Below are 24726 nucleotides of genomic sequence, written 5' to 3' on the forward strand. Positions count from 1 at the left end.
ATAGCAAATTCTATTTAAATAATAACAATCTTCCCTTTTTGTTTACTGGCAGGATATAAAAAAATTGGTTGCCTTTACTTGAAATTGTAAATTCATTTAATAAAAGTTAGCATTCATTACTTAAAAAGTTTCCATTTACTGCAATACATTTATTAAATCATTGTTAAATAAACAATACCGTCTATCTCTGGTTCCTAAATTTAACAAGAGCAAGAAAGAAAATGAATTTTTTGCTGAAAACAACGCATGACTCCGTGTTGTTGTTTTTTTCTACATATAGTGAGGAAAATCAATCTGCTGTTAATACTAAATACGAAGAAGAAAAAGAAAAGAAATATTCTTTAAAGATTGCGAAAAATTGTTTTTTCTTCCTTTTGTAAAAATAAGAAAAATGGAGATAGGTATTGTTAGTTATTAAGCGACGAAATAAAAATACATAAAAGGGAAGATTATTTTTGAACCTTAAAGCCATGAAATAGTACCCACGCTTTAAAATATATGCTGATCCCATTTTAATGTTCTAGTTCAGTGGCTCGCTTTGTTAAAGTCCAATTTATATTCGCCCATTAGATTTTATTATTAGCTAGTCCCATTTAGCTATTACTTCGTTCAATTTTCTTTAACAAAATATTTTTAATTATCAAATTGTGACAAACATGAAAGTTGTGATATTTAACAGTCTTAAGCTTGTTCTGTCTATTATACATATGAATTATTCATAACGAATAAAATCCTACCATACCATAGAAGTATTATAAAACGTAATTGTTGGAATATTCAGTTTTCTAACATTCGCAGTACTGCTTTTCCTCGCTTATTCTGCTTTTAAATTACACATATATTTAAAAGGAGCTATTAAAGTTTCAAAAATTGAAGGAAATCGCGAAATTAAAAATTAAACAGAATAATGAAAAAAGTTTGAAATTTTATTCACCAATGAAATATATTGTTGAAAATTATTTAAAAGTATATTTAAAAAAAATCCTATATTTATTAAGGTGTGCTTTATAATTAAACTGTTATTATCAAATCAACAAGTTTTTAACTTTTGAGATGTGTAAAAACCGGTGGCATGCATTATTATTTTCCACAGATTTTGCGGAAAAACATCAAAATTATGTTTTCTATGCAACGAATTAAATTTCCAATTGCAGCATTAACATCAACAAAAAAAATCCCAATATGCGCATTTCCATCTATTAAATTATATCTGCGCCAATATTGATGGCTTTATGTTATTTGGTCTATAAAGAACCAACGACCATACAGATAGACAGATGTACACATCCTCATCTTTGATATTAGTACAGAAAAGATTAATTCGTCACCAAATGAATGAAATGAATTTTATTTTTATTGAAAACTGAAACGGATTGAAAAACTAGGAACAATGCTTCAGCTCGTTTCGACTTCAGCTATAATTCATTTTAGGGGTGTGCCAACTTCTTTCACAGATAAAATCAGAAGTCATTCACTGTTCTCCCAGGAAATACCCCCATTTTAAAATAAATCGTTTGCTTTTTCTTATCGACATTGACTCAGAAAACCTTTAAGAAGGAACGTCATTTGTAAACTTCCCGTTTTGTCAACTCATTTTAACTTCAAGAGGCTGTTTGCGAGGGCAAAACGTATCATTTCTCAGCTCTTAAACTTTCTTTTTTTGTCAAGTCGATGTCTTCAGCGCAAACATGAAGTCGTCTCATAGAATTACTCTCTCAAATCTCTCTGTTTATTTTACTGCATGACTCCCCCTTTTTTAAGACTGCTTCAGAGGCGACGTGTCTTTTTGTTGGCTGTAAAAAGAGAAAGTTCATAAAACGTGAAAATGTTGGAATTGTCTCCGAAAGTCTGTCAGTTAGTTCCGCTGTCTTGTCAAATGCTATATGTGCAACGCGCCTGAAAGAAAGTAATGATTTCTAACGGAACTAAAGTTAGTGTCATGTAAAAATGAAACATTAAAATTTGAGTCTGAGTTGTCTAGTGGAAGATATTGTTTTGTCAGTTTTGATTTTAATTAGAGCATTTTGAATTTTGCATAATTTTCATATTTTTCAATGTTTCATGATTTAACATAGCTGATAATTGTAGATGATTGTCTGTTTTTTAGTCTCACTAATAACTTTGGACATATTCTCAATGTAAATAATGTTATAGTAATATTAATAAATACATTGATTTTTTGTTTTAAATTTTGTTTGATTTTTTAAAATGATTTTATATTATAATTGATTCTTTTTTAATTTTGTATGATTTTAATATCTTTGATAGGATTTAATCTTGATTTAAACACATATCATTTTTTTAACTTCGCTAATAACCTTGGACATATTATTAATGCGATTAACACGTTCCAATGATATTAATAAATGAATTTATTTTTTTATCTTGACTTTTGAATGATTTTATATTATAATTAATTTATTTTAAATTTTGAATGATTGTAATATTTTCTTTATTGCTTCATAATTTAACCTTGATTTAAACGCGTTTTTAGACTCTCAAATAGCCTTGGACATATTATCAAATGCAAATAACACGTTATAATAATATTAATGAATAAATTGATTTCTTTTTATGTGAACAGTTATATATCTACAAATGATTACGTTGCGAGCAGATTCTCATGTAGTTTGAAGGAATTCAATATTTTTAAATTTAGTACAAAATTACATTTATTGTTCTAACACCAAATATTTTGCCAATGGAAATTTGTCTTTAAGCTGATATCGCATACAATTAAAATATTTTGTTATTGACTATGTTACACAATATTGGGCATTCATAACATTCTTTATTCTCTATAATTTCTCTCCTCTTGATATTTAATTTATCTATATAAAAAAATCTAAATACATTAAAAATGATATTTTAAAAATCTTATTAATATAAGCACTTAATAAAATCATTATAAATGTAAAAAATGCATTTCGTATCAATGGAAGTATTAATATTTTCAACAGGTTGTTTAAGGATGTACAAGAGTGTTAAAGTTATATATCACGGTATAGCTTGAAAATAAATGTCAGAAATGTGACGTTCGTTATTTTAAAAGTTCGGATATCTGTTTGCTATTACGTTCAGAATGGATTAAAAAAAACACTTCAAATTAGTTATATCTTTCAAGTTTTGCTTAAAAAAGAATGAAAAAACATAAATGAAACCAATATATATCAGTTAAATTGAAAAAAAAAATAGATGTTTTGTCTAAAAAGAGGTATCAAACAAAAACCTTTCTACACAGTCCAGTCATGCTAATGCGACGACTACTTACTTTTGAAGTAAACATTAAATAACCAATCACAGAGGGCACATGCTATCAGCAAATTTGGCGGATATATAATATGTATTGTAGACATTCGGAAAACATTTCAGTTCTTGCATCATGCAGAACAAGAGCGATTTATCTGACGTTTAAAAAGGTATAATTATTGGCTTTCGGTCCAAGGGTGGAAGTATTTCCGAAACGGCTAGTTTTGTAAACTGTTCGCGGGCTGCAGTGGTAAAAGTATACCGTGCATGGCAAAATGGCACTTTCCAAAATAAGCCACTTGGCAAATGTAGTGCACCACTAGGGATTGCAATACCGGTATACCGCGGGATACCGAATACCGGTATTTTGAGCCATTTCTACAATTTTGTAATACCGGTATTCACAAGTTTAAATACCGGTTTTTCGGTATTTACTAGAAATTTTTTAAATTGTCTCCACTGTATGTTCAGGGATCGCCTACATAGCAAAATAGTATACGTTTTTGTTTTCATGTCTCCCTAACGGGCGAAATGAATTAGCTAATGAATGGCTTAATTAATTGCTTAAATCTAAATTAGCGAAACATGGATTAAAACTGAACGATGATATTGTATCCATAACAACTAATGGAGCAACAGTTATGAAAAAAGTTGGAAAGTTGATTGGTGCAAATCAGCAATTGTGCTATGCTCATGGAAATCAGTAAGGAGTAATAGATGTATAATACAAAAAAAAAAAAAAAAAAAAAGAAAGAAAGAAAGAAAGAACAGAAGAATCCAAATACTGTGGATATAGAAACTTCGGATTCCAACATTGAAGAGAGTAAGAGTGAGAGTAATATTGACAATGAAGATAATGACAATGTAATTGTTGAAGAAGATATTACTAATGAGGATGAAATATTAACCCATCAAGAATTGCTTTCTATAATTTATAAAGTTCGAAAAATTGTTAAGTATTTAAACGTTCCCCTACAAAAAATGCCATATTACCAAAATATATACTAACTGAAAATAAAACTGAATATATGTTAATAGATTCTAAGACACGTTGGAACAGTTTACTCCTAATATGGAACGATTTTTGAAATTTAGAAATCCAATCCAAAAAGCAATAATCGACTTAAACCTGTAAATTAATTTTTCAGAGAGTGAATTCGACTTAATATTCAGAACTATATCAGCTCTACTTCCAATAAAACTGACTATAGAGGTATTATGTCAGAGAGATTTTAATTTATTAACAGCTAATGCAACAATAAATTTCATGTTGCAGTCATGAAAGAACAGCACACATCACTATCTGAAGAATTATATATTACATTGAAAAATCGTACAGAAGAAAGGCATACGGAAATAGAAAATGTCTTATGGTATTTACATAATTACAATGATTTTAAAAATGAAAATGAAAAAGAAGAAAAGAAAATAACCAATTCAAATCTGATTAAGTTTATAGTAAATTTTTAAAAAAAATTTTTACCAACAAATCTATCCACATTCAGAAGAATTCGGTTCAGTTATCGAAGATTTTGATGACAGTAATGTCGATAGTGAAAAGGAATTGTCTCTTGAACAAAAATTAGAATTATCGATAAATAAAAAAAAAATTCAACGAACCAAAATACAATACAGAAATCAGCTACATCCTAAACCATCCGATGGGAAATTCATTTATTTGAAGATGAGGGATTTAGAGGTAAATACTTGGAAAAAGTATATCGCGCATTGCTAACAGTACCATCAACTAACGTAGATGCCGAAAGAGTGGTTTCGAAGCTGGTGATTTTTACACAAAATTACTTTTCAGGCTTAATGACAGTACAATGGATGCATTATGTTTTGTAAGATCACATTTCAAAAATTTGTAATAGTACCACAGATTGAATAGTGATATTAACACTTTTTTTGTGATTTAAATAAATAAGTTGTTCCTTACTTTTTTGTGATTATATACTGTTATAATTTATAAGTTACAAATTATTTTTGTGAAAGGCATACCGAAATAGAAAATGTTTTATGGTATTTACATAATTATAATGATTTTAAAAATGAAAATGAAAAAGAAGAATAGAAAACAATCAATTCAAATATGATTAAGTTTATAGTAATTTTTTTTTTAATTTTTTACCCACAAACGTATCCGCATTCAGAAGAATTCGGTTCAGTTATCGAAGATTATGATGACACTAATGTCGATAGTGAAAAGGAATTGTCTCTTGAACAAAAATTAGAATTAGTGATAAATAAAAAAAAAATTCAATGAATCATAATACAATTCAGAAATCACCTATATCCAAAATCATCCGACGAGAAAATGATTTATTTGAAAATGAGGGATTTAGAGGTAAATACTTGGAAAAAGTATATCGCGCATTGCTAGCAGTATCACCAACTAGCGGAGATGCCGAAAGAGCGTTTTCGACAGCTGGTAATTTGTACATAAAATTACTTTTCATGCATAATGACAGTACAATTGATGCATCATGTTTTTTAAGAATCACATTTCAAAAATTTGTAATAGTACAATTGACTGAATAGTGATATTTACACTTTTTTTGTGATTTAAATAAATAAGATGTTCCTTTACTTTTTTGTGATTCTTTATATACTGTTATAATTTATAAGTTACAAATTATTTTTTTGTGATATTTACACTCTCTTATAAAACTGGCAAGTAAAACAAAGAAACGCCTGTGTTTTCTTTCTTTTTCTAAAATTTCTAATACCGGTATCCCGGTATTAAGATTTAAAAATTACCGAATACCGGTATTGAAATTTTGGTCCGGTATTGCAATCCCTATGCACCACGAGTCATAGATGGCAGAGGTGAACCAAGGGGCTACCAACAGTGCATCCACAACTACGGTTCAGCGAACGTTGCTGCGTATGGGCCTCCGCAGCAGACGCCTGGTAAATGCCCTTATGCTGACCGCTGTCCATCAGCAACCGAGGCTCGAATTTGCACGCCAGTACCGCAACTGGACTTCCACTGAGTGGAGACTGGCGGCTTTTTCGGATGAATCACGTTTTATGCTCCATCGGACAGATGGACATTGCCATATATGGCGTGAAACGTCTGAAAGCCAACACCCTACAACAATAACAGGAAGAGTCCAAGCTGGAGGAGGGAACATTATGGTTTGGAGAATGTTTTCGTGGTATTCTCTGGTTGCACTCATCATTGTGGAAGGTACGATGGATCAATTCAAGTATTTATCTAGTCTTGCAGACCATGTCCACCCCTAAATGCGAATTGGTTTTTCTCAGGATGATGGCATCTAACAGTAGGACAATGCGACGTGTCACAAAGCTCGCAACGTACGTGCGTGTTGATCGAAAAGCACCAGAATGAGTTTATCCTACTCCTTTGACCAACAAATTCCCCGGAATAGAACCCGATCGAATGAGGGACCACCTCGATCGGGTTATTCACGCCATGGATCCTCATCCGCGTAACCTAGCGCAGTTGGCTACGGCACTGGAGTTTGCCTGGCACAGCATCCCAGTGTACACGTTTAGGAACCTAACTGACTCTCTTCCTGCACCTCTCGAAGCTGCCCGCTCTGTGAAAGGTAGTTATTCTGGACTTTGACAGGTGGTCACATTAATGTGACTGGGCCATGTATTTAGTGGTTTGTCAAATGATTTGCTTAGAATTTTGCAGATAGTTTAAGAAATATTTTACTTAGTTCCTGAAGTAGAAAATAAGCTGTATTCCTATCCCCTCTTTAAGTATTGAGGTTCAACTCATAGATAACAAGGAACTTTAAATTTTTTTTGCAATGTAAAGCATTAAACTTATTAGAGAATATTTCTAGATGAAACTTATTCTCTGGTTCAAGAATTTCAAAATATATTGAGAAATTTCCATACTGAATTTGAGCAAAGCGTATGAATTAAATTTTAATTTACGAAGTGCTTCGTTGGAAAATTCTACCAAAGACAAGAATATGAAAAAATAGTTTTCAAAAATGTAAAATAGCATTAAAAGATACTTATATGAATATCAGTATAACTTCAGAAAACCTGATCTTAGAAATAAAATTAAACAATCTTATAAAGGAAACTGTTCAAACATTGAAATATTAAATTAAAAAAATTATATTTTCTCATGAAATCGAATATTTAACATTTTAGATCCTATATTAACATTTTAGATTGAAATATTTTTCTGTGTGAAACTGTAACTGCAATAATATTATTAATGATCCATGATATACTTCAAGAATATATCAACAATTACAAATTCTTAAATTTTTTTTGATCAAGTATTACACACGCTTCAGTAGTAATCATCAATTTTGTCGCAAAGTCTTATGAAAATGACGTGCAAGCATAATCATAGTGATAAAGCATTTAGAGATTCTGAAACTAATTTATCTCATTATATTGTAGTGCCAATCTCTCTGGATATTTAGGCTAATGCGTCTTTTAGAGCTCGTCTGCCTCGATATGCAGATTAGATGCTTAACTTGAAAACTATTTTTCGTTTTCTTATAGCAGCTGGATTAGAACATTTTTATTTCATTTCTGAATAAAGCTTGACAAGAATTTAATTTCTCCTAGATATATTCTTTCAAATTTACTGTTGAGTAGTTTAATTTTAGTTAAACAATTGTTAACCAGCCGTGAACAAATATGTCACATTTTAACACACTTAGAGCCGTTCTTTATTGGCTTCCACAATTAGAAATTTTTCTTACAATATTTATGTAAGTAAATGCTAGATTCTTTTGCAATTTAACTAATACTTTTCTAGAATTGAGGGCCATTCTTGGCTTCAAATCTTTGTTTCTCACCTCGGAGACCTGCTTTGTTTTATACACTATTCTGTAGGCCCTTGACGTAATGTACGTCCTTAGCCAACGCCAACAAACGCGAGTAATGCTATGAAAAGACTGTAAAAAAAGAAAGAATTTTGGCTTACTTTAGGATATGGCAGCTTGTTTGGAAAATTGAAAGGTTCTTTGAAGTTGTATTGCCTGACGTTTTCCACGAATTCCGAGTATCCTTTGTCTTGAGGAGGCGTAGGAACAATGACTAGTAAAGAGCCGGCAGCTTTGATGGCCACATCAACCAAGTGCTGACGCATATCCATACCTATAGGAAGATAATACATTTCGTATATTCAGTCTTTATAGAACAGAAATGTCTTGCTTCACCACTGAACATATCTTACTACTATTCATTCATATAAATTCAAATGTTTATGAAAAGAAAATGCAAATGTAACGGAAAGTCTGTATGTAGAATTCATAAATAAATGCAATTAAAGCATTTGAAATCAAACTTTCCTAAAGCGTCTTCTTCTAAAGCATAGTTTAAACTGTGTCAAGAAGAAAAAATAATTATAAATTCCAAATAGTTGCGATTCCTCTTCTTTCCCATTTAAAAATTTTCTACAGAGTCAATCTACATAAATGAACTTATCCACAACATCTAAGTATCCATATATTTCTGTGGCTTATATGTTGAATTGCCGGTTGAATTTAGACTTATTGATTGCTATCTAATGCATATAAAGCCCTAACCCGGCCTAGCTAAACCATGTAGACCTTTTTACAAGCCAGTGTGATGCAGCTCCCTCTAATAAAATGACAACAACAGACTACGTGAGACACCAAAATGACCAACTGGAGGCCGTCCACCTATTGCTCACAACAAGTTTCACAGAACCGTCAGAGAGTTGAAGAGTCATTCATAGGAACATCTAAGTGATTTGCCCATTTGAGGACATTGCCCTATAAGGCTTTGATGTACACCTTGGGAAACTAAGGGCATAGGCTAACCATCATTTGTAAACTATGTATGCAAAAAATAATACTCTTAATAGATTCAGTATTTAGTGGAGAAGTAACCTTCACTGAATGCATTTGGGATCTGAAGGGGAAATTTGGATCTGTCGGATATCTATAAACAAAAATCGGAAGAACTTTTCCTTTGTCCTATTTTACTTTCTTTTCTGATATTATTATACGTGAAATTAGTGCACATTATCCTATCCAATCTTATAACTATAATTTCAACGTTTCGGTTGTTCCAATGATTGTAGTTGTGTGGCAGATTCGCCTTGAAATTTAGTTTTTTTCGAAACGATTTCGCAAAAGAAAACGCAATTGCCACCAACCTCGATGCTGGTGCTACTATGTGTTGTGTCAACGTAGAATTGCACTGACGACAAATTAAATGTTGGCATAAAGATTTGGCGCATTTTGATGGGGCTCCATTAATGAAAAAATACTTTTTTCTCACATCTATAGTATGTTGTTGTTCAGAGTTTTAAACATGTTTTATTCAGAACATCTATTAATTATTTGTACATTCTATTGTTCTCTCCTGATAGGCGATTCTAGGTCCATTAAATTAATTTAATAGTTTTCTAAATATTATAGACAATATGTATATCTGAAACATGGCTACTTTGCTTTATATAAATGCCAATTAGACAGACAAACAATGACCAAGACCATGATCAACTATGACACAAAATGATTTATTTACTTCTCATGTATTGGAAATTGATTCAAATAGTTTAAAAAAATAAGTAGTGAAACTTATGTGTGAAAAAATTCTTAAGAGATTTTATCAAATATTAACTTTTAATCTTAGTTATTCATCCATTTTTTTAGTAAAAGCATTCAAAGGAACATACTTTGTTTCGATTCAAGGCTATTTAATTTTTATTAATTACATGTGAAATGCAAAGAACAATATCCGGTTTGAATCTGACAGATCCGGTGTGATTGTTCATGCCTTTTAGATTGCGTCCATAGGATAATCTTAAGTAAATCTGTAGCAACAAAAATGGCAAGCATAAAAAGTTTACTTACTCACGTACATTGAAATTCTAAACTTTCCAATATGTTCTGAGGGCAACAAGAAATTGATATTTAAAATTTTCGATCTTCGATTTTTTTGGTATGCACAATCAAAACGCTCAACTAGTTAAAGATTTTTTTTGCTAATAAGACCATCCTACTCGGAGAGAGGGCAATGTACGATTCGAGGACAATTGTAGAGGCAGATTAATGTTAAAATTAATCCTATTCATTACTAGATCCAGAGAGGACAATGGACGATTCGAGGACAATTGTAGAGGCCGATTAATGTTAAAATTAATCTTATTCATTACTAGATCCAGAGAGGACAATGGACGATTCGAGGACAATTGTATAGGTCGATTAATGTTAAAATTAATCTTATTCATTACTAGATCCAATTTAATTTTATATGCACAGTTTCATTGTTAAACATTCATTGTTGAATTCTTTGTTGTAATTCGAAAAAATTGAAAAGAATATTTCAAATTTGTGAAGATTGCTCTTACCCTGAATTTTATATATAATTAATTCTACCAATAATAATTAATATCATATTCCTACTTAAAATTAAGCAAGGAAATCGGTAATATTTAAGGATCAAAGATGAAACCGGAAAAAATTATATCGCAAAGTAATATTTTTATAAAAAATAAAAAGTTTAATAGTGTTAGAATTTTCAGAAGTATTCATGTTTACTCAGAACAGTATTCATGTTTATAAGCATATTCTCTTTAAAATCTTATGGAAAATGTGATTATAAAATGTATTTTTGTTTACATCCTTATAGACAGCGTTTTTAGCGATTGAAGAGTGGAAGATGGAATGGAAAATAAGCAGATGTTGAGACTTTGAAAATAATTTTAACTGAAAATGTGAACGAAGATTAAATTCACATAAAATCAATAGACTTCATCTTTATGCAAAAAGATCTCAGGAACAACGCACACATCGACGAAAAAATAAAAATGCTGTGCGATGAAAACAAGTTAGAATGAGGAAATTCAGAAGGCTTTTAACATTGACATAAAGCTACTTTCTGAATCAGTAATCTTTCCTAAAGCTATGTAAACGTACTTTTGAAGCAAAAAGCTTAAACAAATTTTAAACTTCAGATTTCTTTTTTTTTACAGAAGCAAAGGAACTTGAATGATAAATATTGAGAACATTTTGCTTTGAAAAAAAGTAAACTGGCTTTCTGGTTAAAAGGAAATTTTCAATAGACAAAGCATTGTACACAAGCTAGGAAAGGAGAATTATCTGATAACGTGTTTTTAAAATGATTTAAAATATGCATATGCATAATTTATCATTAAAATAAATATAACTAGTCCTGAATAGTTTTCACAACCCACGCTTCCCGTTATAGTTAAATAGGTTATATATTAGTAGTAAATTAGCACATGGAATTAAGAAGAAAAATAAACTATTTTGCAAGAATAATTTTTTTTATTGAACGTAGAAAATATGGAGATAAAAAATTTATCTTTGAATATATAATTTTAAGAGATATTGTTGAAATATTTTGGAAATATTTCCATATAAATATTTAATTTTTGATATAATGAAATTAGACAGATGTAGTTTAAAAGAAGAAGTTCAGATGAAAACAGCTTCAGTTTCTTTAAAAGTGACTTTCAAGATAATGATTAATTTTTTTTACATCTTTTGGTGTACAATGTATACAAAAAAATAATAATAATAATATGATCTTCAAAACATTCGAATTTGAAATTTTGATGAAATCACCTATTCCTAGAATTCAAAAGACTGAAATGATGTCTATCTCTGTATGTCAGTGAGCACAATAAACACAAAAAATGCTGATAAAATCTCGCTGATAAAAATAAGTTAGCGAGGATAAAATTTGGTTTGTATAGTAATTAAATGTTTAGATGTTTGTCAAATTCTAAACGAAATCCATCCATCTATTCTTTGGCTGTTTCTAGTAGAAACTTCCAACTGGACTAAGCAAGATAAATTAAATTTGGTACAAAATTTAATATTTGAAATGTAGCTGTTTATCAAATTTTATAATAAAATCTTGAAAGGGCTTACTGTATATCAGTCTAAAGTTTTGTATGCATTTGAAAGTATTAACGATTTTAAACGAATGAAATTTAGTAATTAATGATGATTTAATAATTAATTTTACTAATGTTCTGTATCAAATTTTGATTTCCATCTTTCAAAGAAAAAAAATGTTAAAATTTAGTTTTCTTTACCATATTACGAAGCATAAAACACTCATGTGTGTGATTCCAGGAATTTAAAAACTTATCACATGATGGCTATGTTTTATGCCCGAGGTCCACAATTTTATACGGAGGAAGGTGGGGAATAATTTATTTATTAAAGAGTACGTGAGAATGCTTAGGTTGAGATCACTCACACTGGTTTTTCAAACAATGACCTATTTTAGCCATATAAAAATATAATAATGTATTGGAATTTCTGTGCATTGATGGAGAAAAAACAAGAAATTGCAGATAAAAACTGAAGTTTATTACTGAATGATTATTACTTTATAAATATACATTTCAGTTAAATGTGACTTAATAAGTACTAATTTTAAATATTCTTGTTTAAATATTGCATCTTAAATCACATCGAATTCTGCTGTTAGATGATTGCTGTTTTGATATCATAATTTATTAAAGATAGTTTTGAATAATGAACACTTTATAAAATTAGATATTTTAAATAAGAAAATATTCTCAGGTACATTGAATTAATTTTTGAATTACCCTGAGTGTTCTAAAACAGAAGAAATCAGATTTTAAGTAAAAGCTGAAAAACTGAAAATTTGCAGTAAACTATTCATTTTTTAATATGGAATAAACAAAATATCATGAAATAGGCGTCTGGCATAAAAGAAAGGCGATACTTAATATTATTAGCCAGTTTCTAACATTTTGATTAAAATATTTTGTCTATGTTTGCAATATTTATTTTCAGCCAAAAAACATGCTTCTTTATTGCAAAACGCCATGAAAAAAATTAAACTATTAATACTAAGATAAAAAAAAATGTTTTATTATGTTGAAAAAAGAAAGCATTTTCAGTAAAAATGAATAAAATATAATCTTTACATTTGAGTAAAATATAATAAAATATATCCTTAAGTATAAGTAAATTCAGAAAAGCAACGCTGAATATAATTTGATATTAATTTTCTAAAATTCCAGATTCTTTTACATTGACTTGAAACTCAAAAACAATGAATATAAACTTAATTAAAAAGTCTTTTTTGAAAAGTAGGTTGGAGAAACCGAGGACAATTACTTACAATATTTGTTATTTTAAATGCCGGAATCATTTTAAATATATAATTGTATAAGTTAGTAGATATACTTGATTATATATACGTTACCTTAAAAGTATATATATATATATATATATATATATATATATATATATATACACTTTTAATATATATATATATATATATACTTTTAATATATATATATATATATATATACATTAAAAATATAGAATATTTGGTTATTTATTGCAATTATTTCATAAAATTACTGTTGATTAAGGATAATGCCTGGCACACGCAAACACACACACTTATATACACATAAAAATACAGAAATAAGTGAACACTAAAGTAATAATATATGCCAAAAGAAGAAAGAGTTGTTATTTAAAAAAATTTTTAAAGAAAATTAGTTAGAATATTTGAAATTAGTAAGCCTTTCAACATTTCTATGAAATTGCTGTTAGCAATATTTAACTATGAAAAAAAATTCAGAAAATAAGTTTAAAATCCATATTTGCATTTTCTTTCTAACTTATCCGTTCATCTTTCAACTTCCAAAAGCTAACTAAACTCAAAGCTCTGCAGAAAACTTCAACTATAGTTGATCCAAAAGAAATGACCAAAAAAAGTCTAAAGAAATCCCAGAAGATTCATCGAAGCGAACAGGACAAACTTTTCAAGCGCCAGAAAGGTCCCAGGACAACAATGCCTCAAATATTTTTCTTTCAAGATGAGGTAAAAAAAGACAAATGCTATGTAAGGAAGAAAGGACTCGGAGGAATCATGGGAAAGGATTTTCCAATCTATGAACATAATGCCAGAGGGCTGGTTAAAAAGCATTTGGAGAGATATCGGTCGGAAATTGATAAAGCTGCTCAATAAACTGGCATCGAAAAAGAGACAATGTATTGAAAAACTTAGTATAGAGAAAATGTACAGAATGGAAAGTTTATATATAAGAATATAGTGCAGTGCTGATATATGTATTAAGGAAATGATAAAAATGTTGTGTCATTTTTTTTTCAAACATTTTGTTCCTAACTCGACAAAATTGTTACAAAAGTTTAAGAAGCAGATTTCACACAAAAGAAAATGCATTCACTTTCTATAAAAATTTGAAATTCGATTCAATTTGTGCTCTATTTTAACTCAATGATTGCGAAGAAAAGAAAAAAAAAATATTTTAGTTAATACATTTTTCTAATTTTTATATGATTTGATATTTTAAGAATAATGAATCTTAATAAATAGTTTGCGATTTTTGATGAAAATATATTTTAAAAAAATCTTTTATTATTCACTTAGATTTTAGAATCATTAAATTTTTTGAATTCAAAATTTATTGAAATTTACAGTTTAGGATAATTGAACAATTCAGAATTTTGTAACAGTTAACAATTCAGAATATTTGTTCATAAAACTTTCCTGACAAAATAGAATGTAATAGATAATATGTTGTATAATAGAATTCAAATTATATATATATATATATATATATATATATATATATATATATATATATATATATATATATATATATATATATATATATATGATAATAAAAATAAAAGGGCTTATGAAAAAAAGAATAATTTTGTTTAACAATTATTTTCAAAGAAATAAATCGGAATAGTTTAATTTAATTAGTCTTTTAACAATGGTGAAAATTTTTGTAATGATTTTTATTTTTCAATCAATAAATTTTAAACCCATATTAGTGCTATATTTGCATACATTCTCGTGAATAAAGAGACCTAAAATGAAATCATCTAGACTGTGGTTCTAGAAATACTCTTCAGCATGGATTTAGATTTAGTCACTTTCAGATCTGCTATGAAATTTCTCTGGTAGATAGTTGGACATATCTTGAGAAATCTGACATAAAATAATCAATAATGGCATGTCAATGAATGAATTTGAGGTGACGAATTAAACAACGACTTGCTATATTGTGTCTAAGCAGAGAGGTTTTTGAGACTTTTTTACCCTTTTTTGAATCCGATTGAATGCTATTAGGAGAGGGAGAATCAATTTTGACCTTTCATCAGATGATCAAAATGACATCCGAATTAACATTTGGTTTTCGAAATTGCTACAAGTTCATTTACCCAAAATATCTTTGATCGAATTGAAGGTCAATTTTGCCAAGCAATAGTAACAAAATGTCAACAACAAACCTTGGAAGTAAGTACTCAAGGGACTTGACATTAATGAAAACCAGCAAGCCTGGCACATAAGTTATCTTTTCTTTGAAATTGAGTGAGTGCTATTTGGAAAACTAAAATTAATTCGGATATTTGTTAAATATCTAGAATTGCTTCTGAAATAACATATTATTTTCAAAATTGTTCTTAGTTCACATATACAAAGAATCTTTGATAGAATCTAGACTTATTTTCGCCAACCAAACGCCGACACAGATGATGAGAATTTTAAAAAGGACAAGAAAAATCTTGGATAGTGCACACTAAAATTTTGTTTGAATATATCAACCGTTATAGAGATAAATGGTTTCAAAAATACACAGACTATAAGTTTTATACATTGAGATACGCTAACTTAAGCTAATATTTTTGGTTAATTATTTAATTAAATCTAAAAGTCACTGTTAAATATCTTTGAGTAGTAAATATCTTTGATCTGTGATTTGATAAATCCCTTAGGATGAATGATTTAAGTTGTTTACAGTTCAAGTGGCGGAAAATAATTCTAAGACATCAGACAACGTTGATGCTACGACTTTTAATAAAATTCTTCGAGTTGTTCCAATTCTTATGAATGTCGAATACCTTAAATCGCTCTCGATTCCCCAATGCCTTCCTTTAATTACATTCCTTTTACAAACTTGTCAAACTAATGCCCCTGTGACTCGCTTTAAGTCTGGATCTTGAATTAAAACACTCCCCCTGTGTTCTATCCCTGTCCATTTAATAGCAGACCCGTTGTAATTCACGAATGAAATAATACATATTTAGATTGCCTTTAGAGATAAGCTTAGAAATTTTTCTGCGTGTATTAAGACTTTCCGTTGATATTGGCAAAAATTAATTCATGGATAAACATAAATGTCTTAATTAATTATATATAAAATGTGGATAGGCGAACTTCAGTTGTAATTTGGCGAAAAAATAATGAGAATGTTTATTCATTAGATGAGGATTTCCCATAGATATTATTAAAAGAAAAATGTTCATTTAAGAATTCGAATTTTTTGGTTATATCTCACCCTTCAGAAAGGTTTTGGTCTTGGAAAGATGCTGAGATGCTTAATAGATGACAATAAGAATATTATAAAATAGTCTTAACCAAGATTTTGACGTCAAATAAACTTTGAATAAAAATATGTTTGAAAAGAAATTATAATCTTTTAAACTAATGTTAGAAATTTCTTCAAAATAGTTTAAATGAATGTATTCAAATAATTATATTACAAAGTATGAAAAGAATGTAATGTTTCTAACAAGTAATTCTGGGTAAGTTACTCCGAAAATTTGAACTCGAATTATTGTCCATGACAACCTTAGTTGGCAGTACATAGACAATTATATATATAACGTAAGCATTTATGAATGTATACATGAGCATATAAATGCGTGAAATTTATATTAGCATGAGCAGAACTGACACAGATATTTTCAAATTGCATATCGAAGTGTGAATTCTTTCAACAAGTGCTTGTACCAGTCCAGGGTGGCCGTTTCTTAAAAGGGTAATAGTTGCATCCAGTTTCCTGTTAAATAAGCTAGGCTAAAAGTCAATGGCGTATTTGATAGAATGAAGTTTGTTTATCATTTGAAAATCTCATTCTATTTGTCGTTTTGAAAAAAAAAAGAATTTCTAAGTACATTTGAAAGGTTCTAAGCTATCAAACAAATTTCTGTTCAGATATAAAGTTTCATTACAGAGAAAAACGGCTTAAAATAGATAAAATTTAATTTCCTAAAAAATATCATATAATTAAATTTGTATATAAAATTAAATATACATTAGAGATAGAGACAACTCATATTTAAATTGCACTTTAACTGTATACTTTTGGAGCTATTGAATGGAAATGGCTACAGTTTTATATAATGGAGTTACAATTGTTGTTTTATTGATTGTCATCAAAATTTTCATGCATCCCATTTCAATCATTTTAAAAAAGAGTTTAATAATCAATTAAAATTATAAAATATTACTTTAATTTTGAAACAAAGCATTTGAAAACATTTTATTTTTTTTTACAAGGAAGTTCAACCTAAAGATAGAATATTATAATCCTTCTTCTGTGTTCTGAGATATAACGAAATATGCAGCATTCATTTAGAATTAGGAACCTATATTTTAATCTAAGACTCCCCTGTTTGAAGTAGGAAAATTCAAATGAAGTCTAGTAAATTTAATCTGGAGAATCTGAAATTGTAATCCAAACCAGAGGTTAAGTCTTGAAAAAATTGAATTATTATTAATATGAAGATGCTTCAAGGGGTAAATTAGAATTGTTTGCTCATTGAAAGGATATTTGTAGGACAGCAGAAATATTTTTGTTTTAACGTAAAATAATTGACTTCTAAGTATGAACCGGGGAAGGCTGGGTACTATTTTGGCGGACTTTCTTTTTATTTACATTCGATTACTATCAAAACGAGAATTTTTTTTTATTTAGTATTTGCGTTACTTACGCCAGAAGTACCTGTATGATGCGGACTCAGAGTAAGCTTCTAAATCTATGTAAATAATCACATATTCTCTCGTATCCAGAAGTTTTCGCATCTGTAATTTCGTCATCAACTCGATGAGGTCAAAAATTCGTCCAAAAAAGACATATACTGCAAAAAAGAAAAATATAAGAACTGTAAATTGAATATATATATTAACAAGAGGGAAATCATAGAAGAACCGAAACATTAATACAAGTACATTAAAACAACTATTCAAACTCTGAAATAAAGATACATATTTCCCTAAGAAGTGTAGTTTGGAAAATCAGTATTTAAGAAAAGTCATTTTAATTTTGAGATTGTTTCTAGAAATACTCTAAAATCCAAGCTATTAAAATTTAATGCATCATTAATAGTAATACTTAATACTGATTAATTAGTCAACAGTTTCGGCAATGATTTCAGAAATGACAGTTTCCTTTGCAGATAATGCAAAACTGCAAAGAAAAATAGCTTTTTAACCATAATAATATTTTTCTGTACTATTGAATAATTTAATACAACTTCATATTACCATGAATAAACAAGTATTTGATTAATGTTAAATGCAAAATGCCTAATTACTTATGCCGCTTGCAATATTAAGAGTGAAGTAGAATATCATTTTTGTAATGCAAACTCGTTACAAATATTTTCTGTTAAATGTTAAATATTATATATAATGAATATTAGAACTTAAGTATCTATTCATCGAAAAAAAGAATATTTGTAAAATATTAATAGATATTTATATCAATATAAATTGACAAGTTTTTGATTAAAAATATTAATTAATATATAAAATATTTTACAGAGATATTCTAGTGTAGTTTATGCCTTTTCACCTCTAGCTTCAAAATTTTAATGGCGAAAAAGAAATAACAAAAGCATTCGAGATTCTTTCGGTAGTAAAATTCTGATTCTTACAAGAAATATGATTTTTGGAAGTAAAATTGCAGCCGAAATAACTTTTATATATAATACAACATGAAGGGAAAAGGAATCCAATATATTTTGTGGAGAAATAGAACATCAATAATGTGGAACAAATCACAATCTGTTTGAAATTCTGAAAACAAATTCTACCATCTTATACAATGGAGCCTGTAGGCTAAAAATAACAGGCTGCCATCCTTTATTTGTTGTTTGCAGAAACACCAAAATAAGATCTGTTAGAAATCTGGAAAAAGACATGGAATTTTTTTAGAATATGTTAGTATAAACTTATTTAAACAGAAGCCAATTCTTGTAGTATTTATAATCTTTTATTTCGTTTCAATCTTTCTAAAATAATTATATTTTATTATAAATTTTTCTTCCTTATCTTCTTAAAAAATCGAGGATTATTGCTGATACTATATAGAATGACTAAAAAAAATATGGAAGTAAAGCATATGCTGTACAAACAAAATCAAACAAGTGTCGTAAACTGTAGGGTAAACACTTAAATCCACACCACATCTCCGTTTCTAGAGCTCATGTGACTCCTTTTCGGTGTTTGGTGTAGATGTAGGTGGACTTTATTAAAAGAAATTACACAGCAATCAGTTGGAAAGAAACAAACAAATGGCAAAATACGAATAAATATAACTTAACAAGAAATAATAAATACTAGAATGAAAAATATTTGGAGTACAACAAAACTACATGAATGCACAAGATAAACAAGTATGAATGAAAAATAAAACAGTTATAAAAATTAGGTATTTGAAGGGCTTAAGGATATATTATAAAAAAGAATACGAGGTATATTAAATAATGCACAGAAAAAATGATAGGCTTAATCTTATTGGAATAGTTCTCCTTGATAAATCAATTAGATTCCTAATCAATAAGCATGATTAGGAATCAAATCAGGCTTATGATTCTTTTTTTTTTTTGTTAGAAGAATTATTAAGGACTCTTTTGTACCAAAGACTTCCTCACGAAGATGAGGCTTTTCGGATGTGCAATGAAAGAGTAAAAGGGCAGGATGTCACCAAGTAGATTGGATCGCCGACTTCTCTACAAGAGCAATAGTCATTTTCTAATAAATGGAAACTGTGAAGAAAAGAAGACATTGGACCATGTCTTGTGACAGAGAGGATTTCTCCAAGAGACCAGGAGAGTAGTAGCAATTTTACTATTTTTATGGCTTTATAAGCAGAGCGACCAGTGTATCCACTATCCCAAACATTTTGTCATTTTCTTATAAATATTTCCTGGAGATGTTGTTTAAGGGGGGCACCGGGGTTTTGGAGCTTCAATTAAAACACCTTCGATGTGACTGCTTTTGCGAGAATATCAGCTACTTCATTAGCATGGGTTTTGATCCATCTCAAGAGAATCTTTGGGTTTTGGAGAAGAAGGGATTGGATGTCTCGGACAAGTGTAAATTGTAGATAAATCAGAAAGATGATAAAAGAGTATTAGCATGTGAGTCGGAATTTAGTCCTAAAATAAGCCTTGCATCTTTCATTACTCATCGAATCTCCGATAAATCACTGAGTGTAAATGTATAATTAAAAACAAGCATGCATATTTTTGGAATGATAAAAGACACTTTCAATTGGAATTTATTCAGAAGCTGCATTGTTAAATAATAAATGGGTTTGCGTCTGTTTGACACTCAGATTCGAACGTTTATTTACAACCTATTTGTAATAACAGAGATTAAAAAAATTCTTATATTATTGCTTTCATAGAAATCGCCATGCTTTATTGACTTTTTTCATCATTTCCTATGAAAATTTTATTTTTTCACATTTTTTCCTGTTTTAGCCATCCCCAATGGGTATGATTAGTTCTATACAGAGAACAATCTATTGTCTCGTGGCATCTTAGTTTGCATGTTTTTCCTATAATGCCATGACCAGAAATCAGATTAGGACGTGGGTTTCTTCCCACATCTGTCCTCTTGAAGAAGGACAATGTTGAATTCTTATATTTCGGATCTCTCAATAGTTTCTTAAATCAAGTATATATTCTTTTACTCATCATCGGTAGAAAGAATCCAAATATGACTGGGAAATTGCAGCCTCACAAGATGATATTCGACAATTTTTTTCTTAAACTTTTGATTTGTCATAAATCCCCATCCATTCAGGTTTCAAAATTATTTTATTTGAATTTTCAGCTGAGCGCTCAAATATTTGACTAATAAAACTAAATGTACGTGCATTTTTCCACTGATTCAGTAGTTCACTGTACTGAAAATGTTGTAAAGTTTTATAGAATTAAAAAAAAAAAAAAAAAAAAAAACGTCAACACTTTTGAAACGCGTGGCTGCTATTGTCTATGAATATTATTTTTCCACATTTACTTTCGGACACGATTATATCGTGATCAAGAGAGTTCATCAAACTTTGAATTATTATTTCAAGGTTTACACTTAGATTGGTCAGTGAAATATAGAGAATTTTTTTTAATTATTATAGCCAAATAAATACCAATCTATTATTTATAGATCTCTTGAGCGTTTCTTAAATTCAGTAGAATATTAAGTAGTATATCATATATATATAATTATAGCTTACCAAATACCAATCTATTATTTTCGGATTTCTTGATATTTTCTTAAATTAAGTAGATATTCGTTTACTCATCATCGGCAGAAAGAATACAAATATGACTGGGAAATTTCAGTCTGAAAAGATGATATTCTACAATTCTTTTTTTAAATTTTTGATCTATCACAAATCCCCATCCATGCAGATAATTCTAATATTCAAAAGATGATATTCTTTTTGTTCCAGTAACTTCAATCCTTATGTACCTTCTACCGCCTGTGATTAGCATCTTAGACATAATAAATCATGAATATTGCTTTACTTGGCCTGTTCTGTATTTTCATGCTTGGTTATCTTCTAAGTTCTACTGTTTCTTCATATTTTATGAACTTCCAGTATAAGCTTTCGTTTCAAACAGAAGTAGAATTTATCTACAGAGATTTAATGGATTGATTAATTGTTTTTATGCACAGCAGGATAGATGAAGCATTTCAAAAATTCAATATGAGGTACGAACCTCATACTTAAACAAAACACCTACTTTCGACACAAAATTTAATTTTCTTACAGGACATAAGGTATTTCATTACAAGAAAGAGACATCTTCTATAGGTCGGCTTTTGTTCTCAAGATGGAAATTACATGATGAAGAGATGCATGTAGTCTCCATAGATGTATGGACAATGCATTTGTTTATGGAGACAACAGTGATCCAAGGTACAACATTATGGTATGCCTGTAACAGAATTATTTCATTTCACCAAAGGAAGCACAGGAAATTAATCTCCCTAGTGTTCAAAATAAAAGATACCTGCTTTATTAACGAAAATTGCAAAGCTATCATAGGAACTAAGGCATGGTCTTTGATTAACAGTAATCTTAATTATCTTCATTAGTCACTTTTCAAAGACATTTCAGTATATGCAATGTTTATCGCCCCTTTTTCACTTAGATTCTTTTTCACATCAAGAGTTTGTTATTTTACAGTAAATTGTATCATATTTGCTTCTTAAAGATGGTTTAATAAAAGGTATTGAATATCGGATGGTAGATGTAACAATGTTTTCAATATCAAAACGCTTGGATAAATGAAGGGAATCTTATAATCTTTCATTCTAACTGTTGCAGAACAAAGTTCAGGAGTATGATCTGATGTTGATGTGGTTAGAGTGAAGTTTCAGCATAGCACATGTCACATTAGATATCGTGCAATATTAAGTACTTTATATAATAGCATCAAAATGTCATAACGATATTGCAAAATATCTCATTTTACTTGAATCGACATTTGAATACAGTATTCAAACATAAGATCAATTTCAAATTGTTTCTTAATGAAATCAAAAGTTTTAAAGTGAGGTAATGTATACCGCGCAATTTGTAAAAATTATTTATGCCTTAAAAAATTATTTCAAGGGATACACTTGTAATGCGATTTTAAGAAACTATTCATACCCAATAATATATATTTTATGAAAAAAAAATATTTCAATTTTAGAAGCAAACAAAAATGATTACGGTTTTAATCCACACTAAAATATTACTGCTAGTTTTAAAAATATGTTAAAAATGCTGTTAAAAAATCTAAATTTATTTTCACAATAATATAAAGACCATAAATATTCAGAATAATTGATAAACAAAGTTTAACAATATATATACTCAGAAAAAAAAAGAGCAATGCATTGAATAATTAGAGTTGAATACATCATTTTTGCTTATGAATTCTTAGCACTATTTTCAAGAATTTTAAAATTCTGTCGATTTATCTATCTAGTGAATGGGGTGAATGACAATTTAATTGATAATAAATTAGAAGTAAATTTATCACAATTGTGTGTTACTCATAATTACGATGGATAATTATCATCATGTCGGTTAAATTAAGCTTCCAAATTTATAGTTATGAATTTACTTATCATTCAATTTGATTATTTTTACAATAATATGAATAAATTAATTGACCCATTGCATTAACTCATTTTTAATACATCATTATAATCTTACATAATTATCAGAATTCAGTGTATATATAAAAAATGTGAATGTAGGTATTTTTTGATTCATTAAGAGTTTTATTTAATGGCAAACCTTACATTTTAATTAAATGATATATCCTTGATTAAAATAAGTAATGGCATGTACCAACACTTATGATTAAAATTGAAATTTTTAAAAGCAACTAACGCTGTTTTAATTACTTTCATGAAAATAAAGATTTTTTTTTATCTTTTATTCTGTTTCACTCATCCGTTCTGTCATAAAATTCATTTGCGTTTAATTTCATGGTGAAAGCCTTCATTAATTTTTTTTCGTCAAAAAATTTAGTCAATAAGTTAAGCGGCATATAATTAAACGTGAAAGCACTTTCACGATTTTTTTTATTTTTTGTGTGTTTTGAATATTGAAAAAATATCTATCGGGACTCATTGAAAAAATAGTAATAGTTTCCACGAGTATAGAAAGTAAACTGACTATGGGAAGAATTAAAAAAAAATCAAATTGTTTAAATAATGTATTATTTGTTTTGTAATTCGAATTTGTCAACTAGAAATAAAATTTTCTTATTTTTCACTCTTAATATTCTTAAAAAATAATGACTTATAATTCTTATAAAATAATGACTTATAATTCTTATAAAATAATGAAACAAAATAGGATAAGTAAATTAATATTACTATTTAATTCTGCAGTATTTATTGAATCAATATCTTTCTTTTCGTATTGGTAAATATAACTAAATTACGTAATGCCTCGGTTGACTGTATTAAACAAATGAAAGTATTAAATAATATGAAATTTATAATCTATATCATTGATTTCCAAAATTGAAATTATTGGTTATAGTAAGTCACTAATTTTTATGGATGGACTTCTTCTTCTTTGGCCACAGAATATCCCCGAACTTGGAATCTCTAGGATTCCCTGTCGGTTGAAAGGATATACGTGGGAGTATTTATTAAGATAAAAGAAATACACATAAAAAGACAAAAAAATCAATATACACAAAAAAGACATAAAATATCAATATACACATAAAAAGGCATAAAATATCATCAATACACATAAAAAGTAACTATATACAATATTATAATGATGAGGGAGGTGTTCGGTGTCGAGTATGAGTGAGTGGGGAGTATTGAGAAATGAAACGAAAATTTATACTGGGCTTGGGTCTGGAGAAATCAATTCCTCGTTCTCTTGTAGGAACCGCACAA

At 28.8% G+C, this 24726-nt stretch overlaps 1 protein-coding gene across 2 annotated transcripts in view; it reads right to left on the reverse strand.

Moving 5' to 3' along the window:
* The window catches only part of LOC129984157 (receptor-type guanylate cyclase Gyc76C-like), a 554740-nt gene that overhangs the window by 206996 nt on the left and 323018 nt on the right, over positions 1 to 24726 (reverse strand). For both annotated transcript variants that reach the window (XM_056093958.1, XM_056093959.1), the window contains 2 exons: positions 18003 to 18149; positions 8180 to 8352 (listed from right to left, as the gene is read on the reverse strand). In XM_056093958.1, the coding sequence (XP_055949933.1) occupies positions 8180 to 8352; positions 18003 to 18149 (320 nt within the window). The remainder of the gene's footprint in view (positions 1 to 8179; positions 8353 to 18002; positions 18150 to 24726) is intronic.

The sequence above is a fragment of the Argiope bruennichi genome, chromosome 9, assembly GCF_947563725.1.
Source record: "Argiope bruennichi chromosome 9, qqArgBrue1.1, whole genome shotgun sequence".
NCBI classification, from domain to species: Eukaryota; Metazoa; Arthropoda; class Arachnida; order Araneae; family Araneidae; genus Argiope; species Argiope bruennichi.